The sequence below is a fragment of the Paramormyrops kingsleyae genome, chromosome 1, assembly GCF_048594095.1.
Source record: "Paramormyrops kingsleyae isolate MSU_618 chromosome 1, PKINGS_0.4, whole genome shotgun sequence".
NCBI classification, from domain to species: Eukaryota; Metazoa; Chordata; class Actinopteri; order Osteoglossiformes; family Mormyridae; genus Paramormyrops; species Paramormyrops kingsleyae.
The window spans coordinates 64440525-64457895 of record NC_132797.1 but is presented as its reverse complement, the minus strand read 5'-3'; the positions used below and the strand labels follow the sequence as shown (position 1 = coordinate 64457895).

The following is a 17371-nucleotide window of genomic DNA, read 5'->3' as shown; positions in this document are numbered from 1 at the left end:
TCATTTTCCATTCGGATTCACAAGCAATATTAAATTGCACCTTATTCACGTTTCCCGGTGTGATTGACCATCAGCCTTCTTGACCATATCAGTCAGGAACAGAAGCATTTGCGTTTCGGATGAAAATCATGGCCATCAAGGTCCGAGCACTGTTGATTTTCTAGCCTTTCTTTACTTGTGAGCCAAGTGTGACTGACTACCTGAGCTACTTTGAACTACCTGGAAGAACTGAAAACACGGCCTGGATTTGGAATCGAGGTCCAGATTTGTAGAGCCCCGCATTAGGGGATATTCAGTCGAAGAACATATTCAAAGTGTTAATGACTGCAAGTGTAAACCTAACAGCTCCGGCCTTCCTGATGTTAACACAGCATTCCCACAATTCAGAATTACCAGCTTTGGGCTTACTGTGACGTCCTGAAGCGTTTCCAGTGGACGGGTGAAATCCGTAACATGGGGGGGGGGCTTCATTAGCCCTCTCATATCTTTTCATTAAAGAACGAGTGAAGCCTCAGCATCTATCAGTAGCCGCCGAGATCACAGAGCCGTGCGGTTGGGCGCGTGAGCCGAATTGGGATGACCGCTGCTTCCCTCCCTCACGTACTTCCTCTCCCACACCTACACTGCACGTGTCGGCATTTCGCCGGCGAGATGCAAGCGGTAATGTCGCACTCGGAGTCGTCATGGTGCCTTGTTAAGGGAAGTCGGCATCTTTCTTTACCGCTGGGATTCGGATGGAGACGGAGCGGCCACCTGAAAATAGCTTCAAAGTCGTCAAATCAGAGGAGCGTTGGAAAGATGAAGAAGGGTGGGGGGACTTTTGTGGCTTCCGAGGAAGAGCGTTCCGCTTCCCGACACGTTTCTGCACTCTCCTGCAGCTGCTACTGCCAGTTTTATTGCTGGAATTCACTGGAAGTTCAGGAATAGAATCCTATATTCCTACTAATTTGTGGAGTCTAGCATATATAAAACATCACTGAAGTCCATTGCCCATATTAACTTGAGATTTTAATAGCTTTTCCATAAGGGTTTGCCTGTTCATTTTTTGTTTGTATGATTCCTCATGTTGTTTTTGAACTAGAATCACTGGTTATGATTTCACTGCACCCGCCCCCCAATTTGGCCTTTGGTACTTCCTTGGAATGCTAACGCATGCACACTGCACCATTGCTGATCCAGGTTCACGGAGACTCCAGCGCAAAAGCCGAGCATGATCCAGCCTTTTAAGAAACACATATTTCTTGAAATAAGAGTGATTGTTCTTTCATAATTTCAAAATTTCCATTTGTATTCCATTCTGTCGGTTTATGCGGCACCCTCTCCAAACAGCATGGCCCAGAATGACTTAACACCTCTGTGAAAATTACATGTGTAAGAAAAAAAATAACAGCCAGAGGAAATGAAACAGGAAGGATAGCTTGTTTAACAAGTTTCAAGTGTTATTGTCACCTGTGTTTGGAAGAATACGGTGAAATTCTTATGCCACAGTTGCAGAGAAGAGGTCAGGCCTATAGAGGGACATTAATGCCACACAAAGGCAAAACATAGTAACTGCATGTTTTATACAAATTGAGCTATAACAAGAATCATGTCTCATCTCGAGAACAACCTATCTTCAAAATATATATGACTATGCTTAATTAATATATATTTGACTATGGATAGTTTTAAAGAAAACAGCATGAAAATTACTGTAACTACAAAATCCACACTAAAAGCAAAGCAGTTTAAGTGTCAGCATGTGCAGGACAAGACCATGCAATATAATAATTAGACGACAATAAATAGGCGATGCAGTGATGATAAATGTATACAAATAATAGCAAAAGTAGATAATGAGCAGAAGTGGAATGTTAAAGACAGTGTGCAATGCAGTGGAGTGCAGTGGTTGGGCAGGTTGCTGTTTATTGCAGTCCAGCCACAAATGCTGCAGTTTGGAAGAAGGTATCCTAAATATTGTCCATATGCACTGATACGCTGTGCTTCCAGCCATGAGCACCAGTACAGTCCAATAATCAGTCTTGCAGGGCTGTATGATTGTGGATGTAGGTGGGTGTGGCTTCAGTGAATGACTCCTTTGTCCCCCTCTGCCCCCCCAGACAGGGATTTCGGCATCCAGGTGAGCACGGAGCGCCGCTCCTACACCACGGGGGAGCCCTTGGAGCTGCGATGCGCCATCGACGCGCAGAATGTTCCGGACCGCTACTTCTCCGTGTCGTGGGTGTTCAGCAGCTCGCCGGTGGCGGTCGTGGGTCCCAATGCCGTGCCCGTTCTAGGCGCCGATTACGTGGCACGCGAAGCCGCCGGCCAGATCACCGTGCGCAAGGAGAGCGCCGCCATCTACCTGCTGAGGCTGCAGCGCCTACGTGTGGAGGACTCCGGCAAGTACATCTGCCGGGTCACCGAGAGGGAGAAGACCCCCACAGGCGACTTCATCGACCGCACCAAGAGGTCCCGCAATGTGCAGATCACTGTCCAGCCGCTACGTGAGTAACACCTCCGGGTGCCTCTCCAATGGTCCAAAAGAACGTTACATTTCTACAATGTAATGGCACACATACAGCTTACATATGTAAATTCTTATTCTTATACTTTTTGCCCTATGACCCTTCACTTCACTGCTAATTGCACACTCTGGATATTTATGATGATTATTTATTGTTTAATGTCTTGACACTATACGTATGCCCCCTTTTAGCAGTGTTACAGTGACAGGCAGCCGTTTTTCTGCACATTGTACTTAGCATAACTGTGTGTATGCCAAAAAAAACATTGATTTGACTCGATTAGGCTCCTCCTACCACCTAAACTTCATCGGGCCTCAAAGGGATTTTCATAAATATCCACACACAACCATGACACCATTTGATGGTGTGATCTCTCCCTCCATTTTCCATACGGTGCTCTCCATTCTGATTGTGATTAAGGAATATCGGCTAAAGCGCAATGTTTCCCATTGGCTGAATGTTTTCCCCATCTCTGCACGCTATCGGCAATATGAATATTAAACTCGTGTCTCACGCCCGGGGACCAGCTGGCTTTCCAGCCTCTGTGTTGTTTACGATTTGCCCCCGATCCGTTAATGCCTTTGTTCCACCTCGGTAGGAGCAAATTCACTGTGCTGCATTAAAAGTGACATTCGTTGCTACTAAGCTCAATATAATGTTGACTCTCTGGGCTTTCAAGCACACTCGTTTGACGCATCCTGATTTGTCTGCACATGACATTCGGTCATCCCGTCGTCTGTGCTCACCGGGATCTTGCATTTATGCCCTGTAAGCGTAGCTTTTGATTCTGGCGGAGGCTTAGAAGTTAAATGATGCCGTCGAATAAGTCAAATTTGTGCGAGCATCAACAGATGCTTATGATGGATGAATGTGACGAGAGGAATTACATCGAATTAGCATCTGCGTTTTGGTTCTTAAGCTGGCGTTTTGAAAAAGGCGTTTATTTCACAACATAAAATTCAATCGGATGTGACAAGCTCACAGCCGCCCTTGTGTTATGAAAATACCAATTTCCTCTACATCAGGGGCATGATATATATAATATATATATATATATATATATATATATACACATACACACACACACACACACACACATTTAATGTCATGTAACTGCTGGATTAAATTACCTCTCCAGCCTTGAAGAAACAGACGTGTCTCTGAATGTTAAGGGGGTGTCGGTGCAGACCCACAAGATGACCAACTCGTCTGTCTTTGAAAAAATGAGCCCCTGAACGGTTCACACTGGTGTCTTACATGAGCTTCCACAGCCACGGCCCCAGAACCCCATCAGTCAGGGGTATTGCTTTTTTCACCACAGTCCAGTCCAGGTCTAATCTAAGTCCACATGGCTTCGCACACACACACATACACACACACCCGTTCACGCACCAGTGATCTGCTTTGCAGATTGCTCATACCAGTGTTAACCTTACTGCCACTGAGTAAATATTATACTTGTTAAAGTACTTGTTTTGAGTTACAATCGCTCAACAAATTTGTTTAATGGCAGTTTATTATTATTATTACTATTATCATGAATAATAATAATAATGATAATGATAGTGATGATAATAAGAAGAATAATAATAATAATCATTTCAAAGGTATTAGTGTTCCTAATCATAGAAGCTAAATTTAAACAAAATAGGTAGCTTAAATTATTTATTCAGTCCCTCTTTCTCCTCTTCCTTGTTAGGAAGCAACATGACCGTTTTCTTGGTCGGTAATTCCACGGAGGTCTTGGAGGGGGAGCCAGTGCAGTTGACGTGCTCTGTGAGGGCTCTGACAGACAAGACCGGCAGCGTGTCGGTCACCTGGCAGTGGATGGGCAGGAAGGGCACCGCCGTGACCCAGGACGTGGTGACCATCGACCGCGAGGGGACCGTGAGGTTGGGCCCTGCCTACCGCGAGCGCAGCACCTATGGAGAGATCCGCGCGGAGCGGGTGCGCGCCGACACTTTCACCCTGCAGTTGTACAACTCCGTACCCGGCGACGAGGGCCAGTACAAGTGCGTGGCCATGGAGTGGATCCAGGCCTCAGATCTTACCTGGGAGAAGATCGGGGAGAGATCAGCTTCCAAGCCCATCACCATCAAAACTGTTGGTGAGACTAGTTTCCTCTAGAGACCATCTATACTGCCACTCCTCTGCATGAAGATTATGGTGATATATGCATAGCCGTGACAATAGCTTTGGTCGGGATGGCAGTGATGTGTAGCTCAGCGGGTTAGAATGCTTTGTTTGTGATCAGAAGGTCGCCAGCTCAATTCCCAGGGTCTTCAGAGTGATGTCACCGTTGAGCCCCTCAGCAAGGCCCTTAACCCCCAGTTCATCCAGGGACTGTCTGACCCTGCCTTCACAAAAAATGTATGTTGCTTTCGATGACAGTGTCTGCTAAATATGTACATAGGAAAGTGAATGGAGCTGTCTGTCAGATTGGACAGTGAATCACAATTTACTGAGGTTTGCAATTTCAGGAGATATGCTGGAAGCAGCTTAATGCCAAACACTGAAGATGAAGAAGCACAAACTCGTAGCCACTGTTGTGTAAACTGTAGACAGGGTTAATGGGCCAAAACCAGTTTAACTCGTCCTCCAACCCTGACTGGGTGTGTGTGTCTGGCACACAACAACCACCTCCTGAATTGCTTCCCTCGGGTCAGAGAGACTCCTAAGCAAGCAATTAGCATATTCAGATATTATTTTGAATATTCATGAACATCATTAATTTCATTGGCTGACATTTGACATTATCAGTGATACCGAATCAGGTATTTAATCGCTCGTACCCCTACTGCAGTACCCTTGAACAGGGTTTGCCGCATTGTACCAGTGAACTTTGTGACTATACTGTATATATTATCATATTTGTAAGTTGCTTTAGATAAAAGCATTAGCTAAACAATACAATGTAATTGGGCAGCTGGTCTATATAAAAATATACTGAATATTTCCAGTTTTCCATTGAGCTATTTTGTTCTTGTGTCAGTGATTTGGGTAAAGCAACATTTTGCATTCTTTGAAAACAATGAAAACCTTGTACTAGTAGCAATGCCCCAAATCTGCCCCAGCATCCAAAACTAGCCTGAGACTGATGTATATTTATGCCCATGTCTGCTGTGGGGATTTTATGCTCCTCTTTATTTATGATACGGTCTGCCAGGGTTAGGTGACGGCCAATCTTGTGTTCACTGAACATCTTGGATCATAGGATCTATGCATGTCCCTCTGAATTTTTGAAACGGCAATTTTAGAAGTATTACTACAGTCAAGACACCAGCATTACTGACGGGGATGAACTTTAAGGGATGGGGGTAATGTTACCATTCCAGAAGCAAGCCTTAAAGGCACAGTACACTTTTTTTTCCTTTGCTTGTTCCTGGACACAAAAGAAAAGACCGATAAAAAGATAATAGATATAAATAAAAAGTTTAAAATTTAAAACATTTTACTCCATTCTTCTAGAAAACTGCATCCATTAAATAAGTCCAGTTCACAAAACCTTTGTCTTGCCGAATTCTCAGATAAGTTTATGAACCAAAGGACTGAAAGCTTGGTTTTATTGTAGCTTTCCGTGTTTCGGAAACATCAACATTGAATTTCTGCTTTTCTTCATCCCCACTTCAGTCTGTCAGTAAGCAGAGTGCAGCAGATGAGTCCATCCGCCTCTGCCTATCCATGGGTCAGCCAGTGCCGTGTAGGAGGGCTAAGTGCCAGCAGGCAGCCTGACCCACGCATTATATCACTTGGAACCATCGACCCATGCACTGTGGGTGGCCCGTAGAACCCGCAGCCAATTGTCCTTCATCCCCACACTGATGAAGACCTTGGGGAACAATGTGTAGACAATGCAGAACAGGTTCTGTGTGAAATAGCACAGTGCATATTCACTTCAGAATGACAGTGTGGATTTACTGCAGAATGATGCAGTGTGAAATGGCACAGTGCGGATTCACTGCAAAATGACACTGTGGGTTCACTGCAGAATGATGCAGTGTGAAATGGCACAGTGAGGATTCATTGTCAAATAGCACAGTGCAGATTCCGTGTGAAATGATGGTGTGGATTCTGTGCCGAATGATGGAGTGGTTTCAGTGTGAAATTCCACGGTACGGATTCTGTGTGAAATGGCACAGTATAGTTCAGCCCAGGTTCATTGCAGGATGACTGCAGACTGATTGTGGAATGACACAGTGCAGATTCTTTTTTCATCTCCTTTGCTTCTATAGTGCATAGATTTAAGGCCATAATCTGTATACCATTTCTAGTTTGATTGTAGGCGCCGGGTGGAATCAGAAACGTCATTACAGTTGATTTGTCTTGTGAAATTATTACCTTTGTATTTTTTATGTTCTGTCCTGTGGTTTTAATGTAGACCTTTGTGTATTATGTTGTGTAGGTTATGAGGAAAATTAATCTCTTATCCTATCCTATGCTAATTAAAAACAAAAAGTTTACGACTTTCATCTTCCTATAACAATCCCCTAGTAGATGATTATAAGTCACTGAGGTGCTTCTCTGATGTCGTCGTTCTTCTTTATTCTCATACATAGGGGATTGTTGGCAGTTTGTCTGTGAAAAGCCTGGATGCAGGGCTAGCTTAATTGGTTTAACGGAATATCTCTCTCCTATCGGTGATGAGTCACTTCAGTGCGGTCGCTGTAGACAGTACTCGAGTTTAATGTCTCGACCTTTTCAGGTAATGAGATTAATATGGTGTTTTTATCGATCGATCGTGGCTCAAACATAATTGGATCGTTTTATTTCTCTCCATGTCCCCAGAATCTTCGTTTTTTGTGTCAGCGTCTTCGCGGACACCCAGCGTGACATACGGCGACTCGTTCGACCTGCAGTGCATCGTAAAGCCACGTTACAATCCCCATGTCCCCGTGACGGTCACCTGGCGTTTTCAGCCCCCCGAAGGCGAGTTACGCGACCTGGTGACCTTTGCACGTGATGGGACGCTGCGCTGGGGCGAGGAACAGATCGGCCTGGGCACTCGCGCCAGCACCGAGAGGTCGCCGTCCAACAGCAACTTTAGACTGAGCGTGACCGGAGCTGGCCAGCGGGAGTCTGGAACCTTCCAATGCTCCGCCGAGCTGTGGAGGAAAAACTACGACAACACCTGGACCAAGATAGCCAACCGCACGTCAAACCTGCTGGGCATCAATGTCTTCAAGCCAGGTGGGTCCTCGATGATGACGTGTCTCCAGCAGACAACGTTCCCTTAGGTGTCCTCTGCAAAACATATTCACCGCATCCTTTGATATTTATGATATATGAGTGTGGCCTTCGGTATTTATAGCGTTCTTTGATATTTATGGTTTATCGAGTAGGAGTGAGCAAAAAAAGCATTTCATGAACAAACTTTTTTTTTTTTTTTTGGTGTTCAATTGCACTCTGTAGTGTGGATTTGTTTATCGATTTTGGCTTGTGGAAATGCACAAATGATGATATGCTGAAAGTGTTTGTACTACACAAATGCTGCTAGTCTTTAATGGGGTCTCCTCTGAACGATATCAGCGTAAATGCCAGAACATGCTCATATCTGCTAGCATCTCCGTATTGGCACACAGGTACATACTAATGGTTGGTGATTGTGTGTATTTCCACACCATGCATGGTAGCTCCCTCTGTCTGTGATGGATGGGGGCCCTTTCTAGGCCATAAGACGGCCGGCTGTGCCCTGATTCCCCACCAGTGTGGGGTCACACTCTGCTCTCCTGCCATTGCCTCTTCATCATCCCCCAGTAATCGCTGTGGAGGTGGTCCTCTCCGTATTGAGCATGGGGGCTGATGGAGCTTCGATACCCCCCCTTTGAAGGGGAGGTCATTATGGGATGCCAGCCTCTGCTTGGATCTGCTCCTTTCCCCCCCATCACTGATCTCATCTCCTCGTTCCTCTCATCCCCTTTCTTTCCACCCCATCCCCTTATTGTGATCTTGTCCCCCACCCCAGTGCCTTTTCATTGGTCTCACCCCCTCCCCCAGCTTACACACACACACACACACACACACACACACCAGACCTTCTGAGACCTGGAAAGGCTGCAGAGAATGTCGCTTAAAGACAATCTGACAGGGTGAATTGCTATTAAAAGACATTGCTTTGATACTCTTTCCATATCATGTGGGTTTCGTCTTGGTACTCCAGTTTCCTCTAATGCTAATCGGCATCTCTGAATCACCCACAATGTTTGTTTGGGTCCTCGCGCATGTACATGCCCTCTGATGGACTGGCCTCCCACCCACAATGTACTCTTGCCTGGAGGGCTCCAGGCCCTTGATCCTATTAGAGATGGATGGATGGATGGATGGATGGATACATACAACTATTGCTTTGATAAAGCAGCTTAGAGCTTAGTATGAGCAAATTCAGAGCACCATGTAGCCAGTGAGAACTTGGTTCGGACACAACTGCTCTACGAGTCCCAGTTAGTATGACAGTAGTCAGTGTATGTTTGTTTGTGTGTCTGATTAAATACAATACCACACCCACATAATAGTGTATTTTGTTATGGAACATTTAGATAAAGTTATCACTTTTCTTTTTGATCGAAGCGGGGAGATCTCCTTTTTCCATCTACAGAAATAAATTTTGGTCCATCTAGGACATTTTGGACGGCAGCATCTGGTAGCTGGGTGCAGCGTGTGGGGGTGTCTTTGGGTAATAGGACATCTGGAAGTTGGCATGGGGGGGTGATCTTCTATCTCCGTACACCATATGTTTTTTTTTTTTTTTCGGAGCAATAAAGAGAATAAAATCAAGCAGCGGTTCACCAAGTTGACCGAGGCGCAGGTGAAAGGCAGGCCTTCAAGCCCCATGTGCTGATTCGTCTAACCCAGAGCCGCAGACGCCATTCGAGTCGCGAGTCAAAAATACTTGGAACATTTTTCTTCCCTCCTCCTTCTTGTGTACATTTGTCAGATTGTCTGCTGTAAACAGTCCTGTCCTTTTTCCTGTGGTTCAAGTCTCCTGCAGAAGTTTAGACACCAGGAACAGCGATACACCTACAACCGCAGTGAGGTTAATCCCTTTACAGTCTTAAACACAACAGAGCGAGGCTGGTCTTAGGGGCCTTGAGTAAAGCGATCTCAGGTCTGCGGGTTTCATAATATTATAGCCTTGAAGCTTTGACTCATTACTCAGGCGACTAAATATACCAGACAATCGCCTTAAATTGCCTACAGCCACCTGAGATTAGGCTACTGTGACAGTTATATAGTGTTTGCTATCGGCTCTGCTCCAGTGCTGTAATATATATCGCCACTTAGTTGTCATATACAATGAGGTAATAGTTTTAACCATTAATACAGCTGGATATTTTACTGAAGTAAGTCAGCTAGGCCCGCCACGCATAATTGCCATGGTAAAATTACCTCAGCCGGGCCCCCCAACTGGGTGCTCTCCTTGGGCTGGGCCTGGAACAGCTTCCCCAGTTGTCTCCATGAGAAGTCAGCTACGTTCCCTGAGGACATTTCTGGGGATTTGAGCTGGCATGCTTCTGATTGAAGGGTGATTATGAACCGTCCGCCATTTTGCCTGCACGCCGTCATATTGGTGATCTCGTACTGTCCAAAGCCTGGATCTATACCCACTGCCCAGATAAGCAGGCTTTCTTCCCGACTCTGTAGTCCCAAAGTTCTGCATGAATCGTTTACCAGAGGTGGGTAATTCAGGTCCAGAGAATAAAAGTCCAAATAAAGATTTTGTTTCAACCAACCAGTTGAGTATAAAAATGAGTCTTGGAGTACTTATCTGGTTGGTTGAAACAAAATGGACCTGAACTGCCCACCTGTGCCACTCACCATGGGTGCCCTAACAGGTCTCAGATACCATTATCTCTCCATATGGTAAACAAACTACTCTGAGCTCCTGTTATGTAAGGGAGACATTTTGAACACGGCACCAGTATGCTTCTGGAGATATGCCAGCTCCCATTCCAATCAAACCGGAAGAAAAGCAAACTTTTGGCATGGTGTGTCCCGTAATTGGCGTTCTGAGAGCATTTTGGGGAGAGATGCGCACTCTCTTTGTTCATGTTCCAGCCAAAAGGCCCCCTGGCACATCGCTCCTGGGACCTAGCGGCAGATGGTGAACCAAACCGGGGTTATATGTGGTTCAAATAATCGCCGTCCATCGCAAAATGCAAACCTCGGCATCCCGTGCTGTTTTAACCCACTGATGACGCCCACGGATGTGAGTATATGAGTTTGTCATCATTGTCTTATGAAGAAGCCAGCCCTCTGGATTTGATTGAGTTCTTGGGGTTAATTAAAGCTGACTTCCCAAATGCACTTTGGGCGCCGTGAAAACCCAAAATAAATGTTGCGTAGTCCCTCGGATGTAAGAATGTTGCTCTCATGGTAAAAAATCATTTACGGTGCAGAGTGGCATCATGTGATAGCGGAAAAATACGAAGGGATAAGACTGGAAACTTTACCTTTTTCCTGTGTCTCTGGAGGTCCTGCCATCTTTTTCTTTTTCCTGTAACTTGATTCTGTGAGCATCCCTTTCTCTGTGGCTGCCTACACTAACGTATTCAGGACATAATGAAAACATTCCCGGGTCACTCGGATGCCCCTCACCAGTGCCATCGATCAGCATCCTCACCCATCTGGATCCCTGCCTTCTACAGGTGGCAGCGTGCACCTCTGTGACAGTCTTATCAGTCACCGTGACGGGAACCTCTGTGCCAGTTCACTGGGTCCTGCAGTGGACTCTGTGTGTCCGTTCCCTGGCGCGGGATACATTCTACTTCTAAACCCTAAGTGATTTCAACTCCACCAGAGCACGGCTGTTAGCCTGTATTCAGAAGATGGACACCTGCCATGCACCTAATGTTTTGCTATCTGTGGTTCTAATTGTTAGTCTGGCATTTTAAATGATCACCCTGTCTCCTGTCAGTGCTGAAATTAGCACGTCTGCAGTGCACGTCCTCCTAGTTCTTTAAAACCGATTGAGTCTGGATTTAATTTGCCTCCCCTGAAGGGGGCGCCGTAGCGGTGAGTGCGAGTGGGTGTGCAGAGCAGATCGGGCCTCCATGGCTGTGTATGTAAAGACAGCGGGTGGGCGATCGGGGGGGTGGGGGACCATACTCTCAAGGGTCCGGTGTGTCCGCCGCAGGTCTGTTGTTAACGAGGGACTGAAAGATGGCCCCGAATTGGCTGCACACTAATCCAAACACAATAACACAGGCGGCACTGGATTCCTCGCTGCAGGACATGTCAGTGCGCCTCCCTGCACCTGCTTAATAAGGATTGATTGCGGGGGGTCGGCAACAAGCCTTAAATGTCCCTCGCAGCCGTATTACAAGTCCCGTGGAACTGCCTGTCGTCACGGGAGACCGTCTCCCTGGGCAACAGTGGAACAGTGTCTGGTGGCCTGAGCATTGTTCACCTACAGCAATAAAAAATCCTAGTTTTCACAGTGATATGTGTTAATAGTCATTGAGAGCTTTTTTTAGGTCATATCTTGATATTCATATGCTTTTTTTCCATGCATTTCCCATAATAGACACAGGAACACAGTCAGCCTGCGGCCTTTTCCAGGAAGCTGAGGTTAAACTCTGGACAAGATGCCAGTCCGTCATGTGGTGCAAACAGAAGGCAAATTAAAAGTACCTAAACTGCATTTTTTCGGGCTGTGGGAAGGAACTGATGTAAACACTCAAGCAGCATACACTAGAGTTAAATCCACAGCACTGAGGGTTCGGAGGAAGTATGGTTCATTCATGCAGCCGTCTGTGATTATGATTTTGGTGTTTAAATCTAGTGAATTTCAAATGCAGAATAAAAGTTTGCTGCTGCAGTATAAAACAATGAGGATATCCTTCAAACAATATACATGTACAGTATTTGTTCAGGTGTGATCCATTATGAGTGTGTATGGTTCCGAAGTAGCTGATTACCGTGTTTATCTCGTCCTGGACCCTGCCCCTGGCTTAGCAGGCCTCCGCCAGCAGGCTTGATGTGACGCGCTCATTCCCGCCGCCCCCTGGTGGCTGTTAACAGTATCGTGACGAGAACGAGCAGGATAGAGATGGAGAAGATTCAGCATTGCTTAGGAAGTCACCCCTGCATAAGTCTATTAAAGCGTGGTGGTAACGTTCAGCTAGCTCACCTGTATTTGGGATCATTGATTACTAAGCGTCGTAACTCTTCGTCACGCGCCTGAGCAATTTCACACCATATTTTCATACTGCCTTTTGCCCCCTTAAATTTGACCCGTAACGAGGATCTTGATTTTCATCGATACACTCCTTCCTTCCTTCCTTCCATCTTTGCCTACCCCTGGCAGCCCTATAGCCTAAGTTCCCTCCCTCCTCATTCTGTTCCGTTCTGTTCTGATGGATTTGTCTGTGAGGTTAATGAGTCGGGTACGCAGTGCCTTCCTAGACATGCACACACATTTCTTAGTGTGAATCACGTTCAAAACAGCACCCCCCCCCCCCCCCCCAACATTCCCCCAGCTGTCTCTGGTGATTTTTCTCATTTTATATGAGCTTTAGCTCTCTCTCTCCCCCCTCCCCCTCTGTTCTTCCAGACTAATTTGCTAGACTAACTTTCACGTTCAAGACGGGTGTCTGGGCCTCTGGGGAGTCTCAGGTCATTCGGAACAGGTCACCGACTGTAAAGGTTTATCAGTGTTCCTCGGGGGGGCTTTGCGATGAACAACTCGAGGTCAAGAGGACCGTGAGCTGACATTGAGCACAAATAATGTGGGGGGGGGGGCAGTGGGCAACATCTTCCAAAGCAAGGAGGCAGGCTGCTGTGACGCGGCATCCACACCGGGGCGCGTCTGGTGTCCCCGCGGATATGTCCCCCGCGTTCGTCTGTCTGAAACGGCGCCGCCTTTGAACTGCGCCCCTTTGCTCTGAGCTCTGTTCTTCCCGACACTCCCTGTTCCCGCGCGGCTGCCTCATCCCGCTGTTTTCCTTGCAACGCCCGAGCAGACGCAACGTGGAATCGTGCTGAGCGCCGTATATCAAGCGGCTGCGTCTCCACCCGCCAGCCCTTCAGAAACATCTCCTCCACAGGCACGGCCCTCCGGGGAATAAATATTACCGATGCCGGATAGTTTTTCCGTGAAATTGCAGCAGTGCCGAGTTCACAGACACCTCTGCCATCCTCTGTACCCACAGAGACATAGCCGGGAGCTGCTTAACGAAGGGACAGTCCTAATTCAGCATAGCAGTTAAGAGCCTTTTTCCGCGATGCGCATTAGGCTTGACTGGTGAGAATGTCTGGGTTATTCCATTCGCACACTGTCTGTTTCCCTTAGTGGCTGGAGTTTAAAGACCCATTTTAAGATTTCTAGCATTTGAGCTGACACTATCACGATTTAGTTGATTAATGAGGGCTTTCATTTCAGCCTCTGCTTTAAGCTCGCAATATCCCCAAGCCTGCCCCGGAAGGATAAGGCAACAGAGAGGGTCACTGGTCCACCATTTAAGGGCAGGTTGGTTTTTTCTGGTACCCCACTGAAAAGGTCACTACCGGGTCCCTGCTACCCCCTGTGTAGTACCTGTTTGTGGCCAACAGGGGCGCACTGCAAACCTTGGAACCCTCATGTAAACCATGGTTTGAGGGCTGGTAAACCCTTCCACTGCCACACTAAAAGTCAGCACCAGATTTGAACCTCCGGCAGCCCTGGAGGTGTGAGACCATGTTTGTGCTCTACAAGCCAACATACAACCTCAACTAATTAACATACTGAATAATTACTGTATACTAATTAAATCCACAACATTGTAAGTCATGGCAATATGGTAGCTAGCGCTAAATGGACCTCTCCTGTGTAATCATAGATAGTTTCATTACAAGCGAGTCGGAGGCTATTGTAGAAGGGAGCTCATTTGAACTTTAATGAGGGTCTGATCATTAGATTAGCATTTTCCAGGGGATCTGTCCCCACAATACGTTTCCCCTCCAGCAGCAAATAGCACAATCTGTTTCGGTGTCACCCAAACCTTATTGCATGATCTGTGCTGGTACATGGAAGATCATTACCATGCAGGCGTTGCTTGTTCCTGTCTAATCGTCTTGTTTTTGAGCGAGCAGACGGGAACAATGGCCGACTCAGACTTGCGGGCATTTGGTGGGTATTTCATCATCCTAAGTGCAGATATGTTTGTTAGGGCAAAATCCTGTAGACAACCTCAGCCTAGGCAGCGGTAGCTACGGGATGAAGCGTACTGGGCCCTCCCAGATTAAGGGCCCCTAAAGAGTCCAGGCCAAACGTCTCGTGCTCCTTCGCTGGTGCGTCTGCTGTGCGGGCGGCCGGATGGCTGGCTCGTTGGGACACGTAGCACGCCTGTCCTAACTCTCGGTACATCGGTCTCCGAATCCACTCCATCTTCATTCCCATCCATAATCAGTCTGCTTATTAGCTTGTTTTCTGGTGGTGAAATATTGAGCTGCTCTGCAAGACTGTCAGAATTATCAGAGCGACGGGACCGATGATGATGGTCGGCATAATGTGCAGCGTTCCTCCAGGAGCTCATGCGTGTAATCGTAGGCATAATTCATATTCTATCGGCCTGTCATTTTAAATTATTGGAAAATGCTGGAATGGTTACATCATGAGACAATATGATCGCATACTTTAATAGGCTAATGTAAATGTTAAAGTTTTCCTATGAATAATGGCTGATGGCCAGGTTGCTGACTCACGCATCTAGTGTGACACACTTTCAGACACTCACACTTATTATCTCTATATTATTCCATTATAAACCTAAAATTAGCTACATCAAAAGCGTTGGGGTAGTTTGCAAACCCTACAGACTATTTGCAAGGTTATAAAATTGTTACATACCTGTAAATGCGTGTGTATGTGAGTGCAGACTTGTCTCAAATTGAAAATCTCATGCCAGCCAGCTGACCAAAGTTGGCAACCCCGCTTATGGTTAATTATTCGACAGAAAGAACTGTGAAAACTCAACGTTGGGGAAGCATGGCACCCAATGTGGAAGCTGGCCCTGACTAGATCCTTTATTTGTCCTGTCTAAATTGTGTCACCTGTCCCTGACTAGATTCCTGGTTCTTTGCCTGTCTACACTGTGTCACTTGTCATTAAGGTGGTCCTGAGTAGATCCCTGACTCTTTGTCTACTAAACCAAGTCAGCCATCATTAAATCGTGAAGTGATTGTGACGTTAACGGTAACCTGTCATATTCCTGTGCTCCCAGGGCTGGAAAGAGGCTTCAGTAGATGATGAAGTCCACACTTTCAAAGGGGGTTGGGGGGGGGGGGGAGATGTCCTCGAAACCTCAGTGATTCCATCTCTTTTTGAAGGAAGGGAACATTAAAAGAGGTGCTTTGCCCAGTATAAAATACGGTGCTTTAAAGGCAGGCGAAGGAATCTAGGGAGCAACATCTGGAACAGCGGTCCGCTGTTAAAATCAAAGGAGTAAAACATTGACAGGGAGGCAGAATCAAAAACACACCAGATGGCAACTTAAAACACACTTTCGCTGTATATTAAATATATTTATAAAGGGGGAGCTGGATGGTGGCTGTAACCACTGCTGATTTCTGACAGGAAGTTGATGCTGTCACTGACTGCCATCTTCGCAGTTTGTGTGTAATATTGAATTTCTCCTATTGATCACATGCTATATTTAATGTTGAGATCCATGTAGGATGGAGGTTAATTGTCATTCTAAGCTCTTAAGTGCCACCAATCTGAATGGCACTTGCCGTGTAAAAAGCCAGGCCTTCTCCCTACCCTCCTCTGCCTCTCTTGTCAGGCAAGGGTGTCCCCTGCTCTGCCCGACCCCCGAGTCCCCTTGTAAGGGCCCCTTTAACGTGAACGGGTACCGCCAGTGACAGCTCTTCGAGCCCACACCATCTGTCTCGTCTTGGGCAGCAGGGAAGGCTCCACTGTAATTGATAGCAACATGTTGCCGTGGTGATGGGAAGATCCCTACCCCCCCACCCGCCCACTCCCAGTCCCCCTGGACAGGACGCTACTGTCCATCTTCATTAAGTTCTCCTCCCCAACGTTGAAGCGAGCTGGCTGCGGGGCCAATGGACTCCTTTCTTTTCCTCTCTCTGCTTCGTTCAGTCGCAGGAGAAAGAGAAAACGAGAGACTCAGGAGGAAGACTCACAGAGAGAGAGGGAGAAGACTCTAAGAAACATAGCTGGGATGTCCCGTAGGCATGCTACACTCCTGGCTTTGTTTGCTGTTCATTATGCTGCTCTATCCAGTTATCTTCTGGGACACGCATACTAGGAAAAGCTACCTAAAATCCCGGTATCAATTTAGCAGCCTAGACCGTATATGTGGAATGCATTTTTGGCACAACTTTAGTTATAATTATATCTCCCTAGAAACCATAAACTGACTAAATTATAGACCTGTCCTGTTTCTGATTTATCTCCTACAGAGAGCCTGTACCCAGTAGTAGTACAGGGATGTTATTGCCTCTGTCTACCAGTGCCAATATCTAAGCAGGGTACAGAGGAGTTTTTCAATTACCTTTGAATGGAGTCCACTTTCCCCTTATAAAAGTTTATAAAAGTAGACATATGGGTTATCGGTGTCCTAAGCTGAAGGTGAAGCTACAGCAGATGTCCAGGAGAACTGGAAACAGTTCCTCGTCCATCAAAGACACCAAACGCGTGTAAATCTCTAGTATATCACCAGGACTTTCATACCTTCATCCCAGATGGTAACCTCACATATGATCTGCAGATGTTCATGCTAGATTGAGACCTCACAAGAGTAGCTCCAGATGTTCATCTTGGATGGAAATATCAGAGCAACCTGCAGATATTCACTCTGGGAAAGCGTAAGTTCTTAGGTCAGAGTGAGAAGGTATCTTTCACCAAGATTCTGCCTGGTAAATGTTCA

At 46.4% G+C, this 17371-nt stretch overlaps 1 protein-coding gene across 4 annotated transcripts in view; it reads left to right on the top strand.

The window, feature by feature from the left end:
• The window catches only part of LOC111856128 (immunoglobulin superfamily member 3-like), a 90006-nt gene that overhangs the window by 64429 nt on the left and 8206 nt on the right, over positions 1-17371 (top strand). For all 4 annotated transcript variants that reach the window (XM_023835845.2, XM_023835855.2, XM_023835829.2 and 1 more), the window contains exons 5-7: positions 2100-2486; positions 4207-4614; positions 7293-7694. In XM_023835845.2, the coding sequence (XP_023691613.2) occupies positions 2100-2486; positions 4207-4614; positions 7293-7694 (1197 nt within the window). The remainder of the gene's footprint in view (positions 1-2099; positions 2487-4206; positions 4615-7292; positions 7695-17371) is intronic.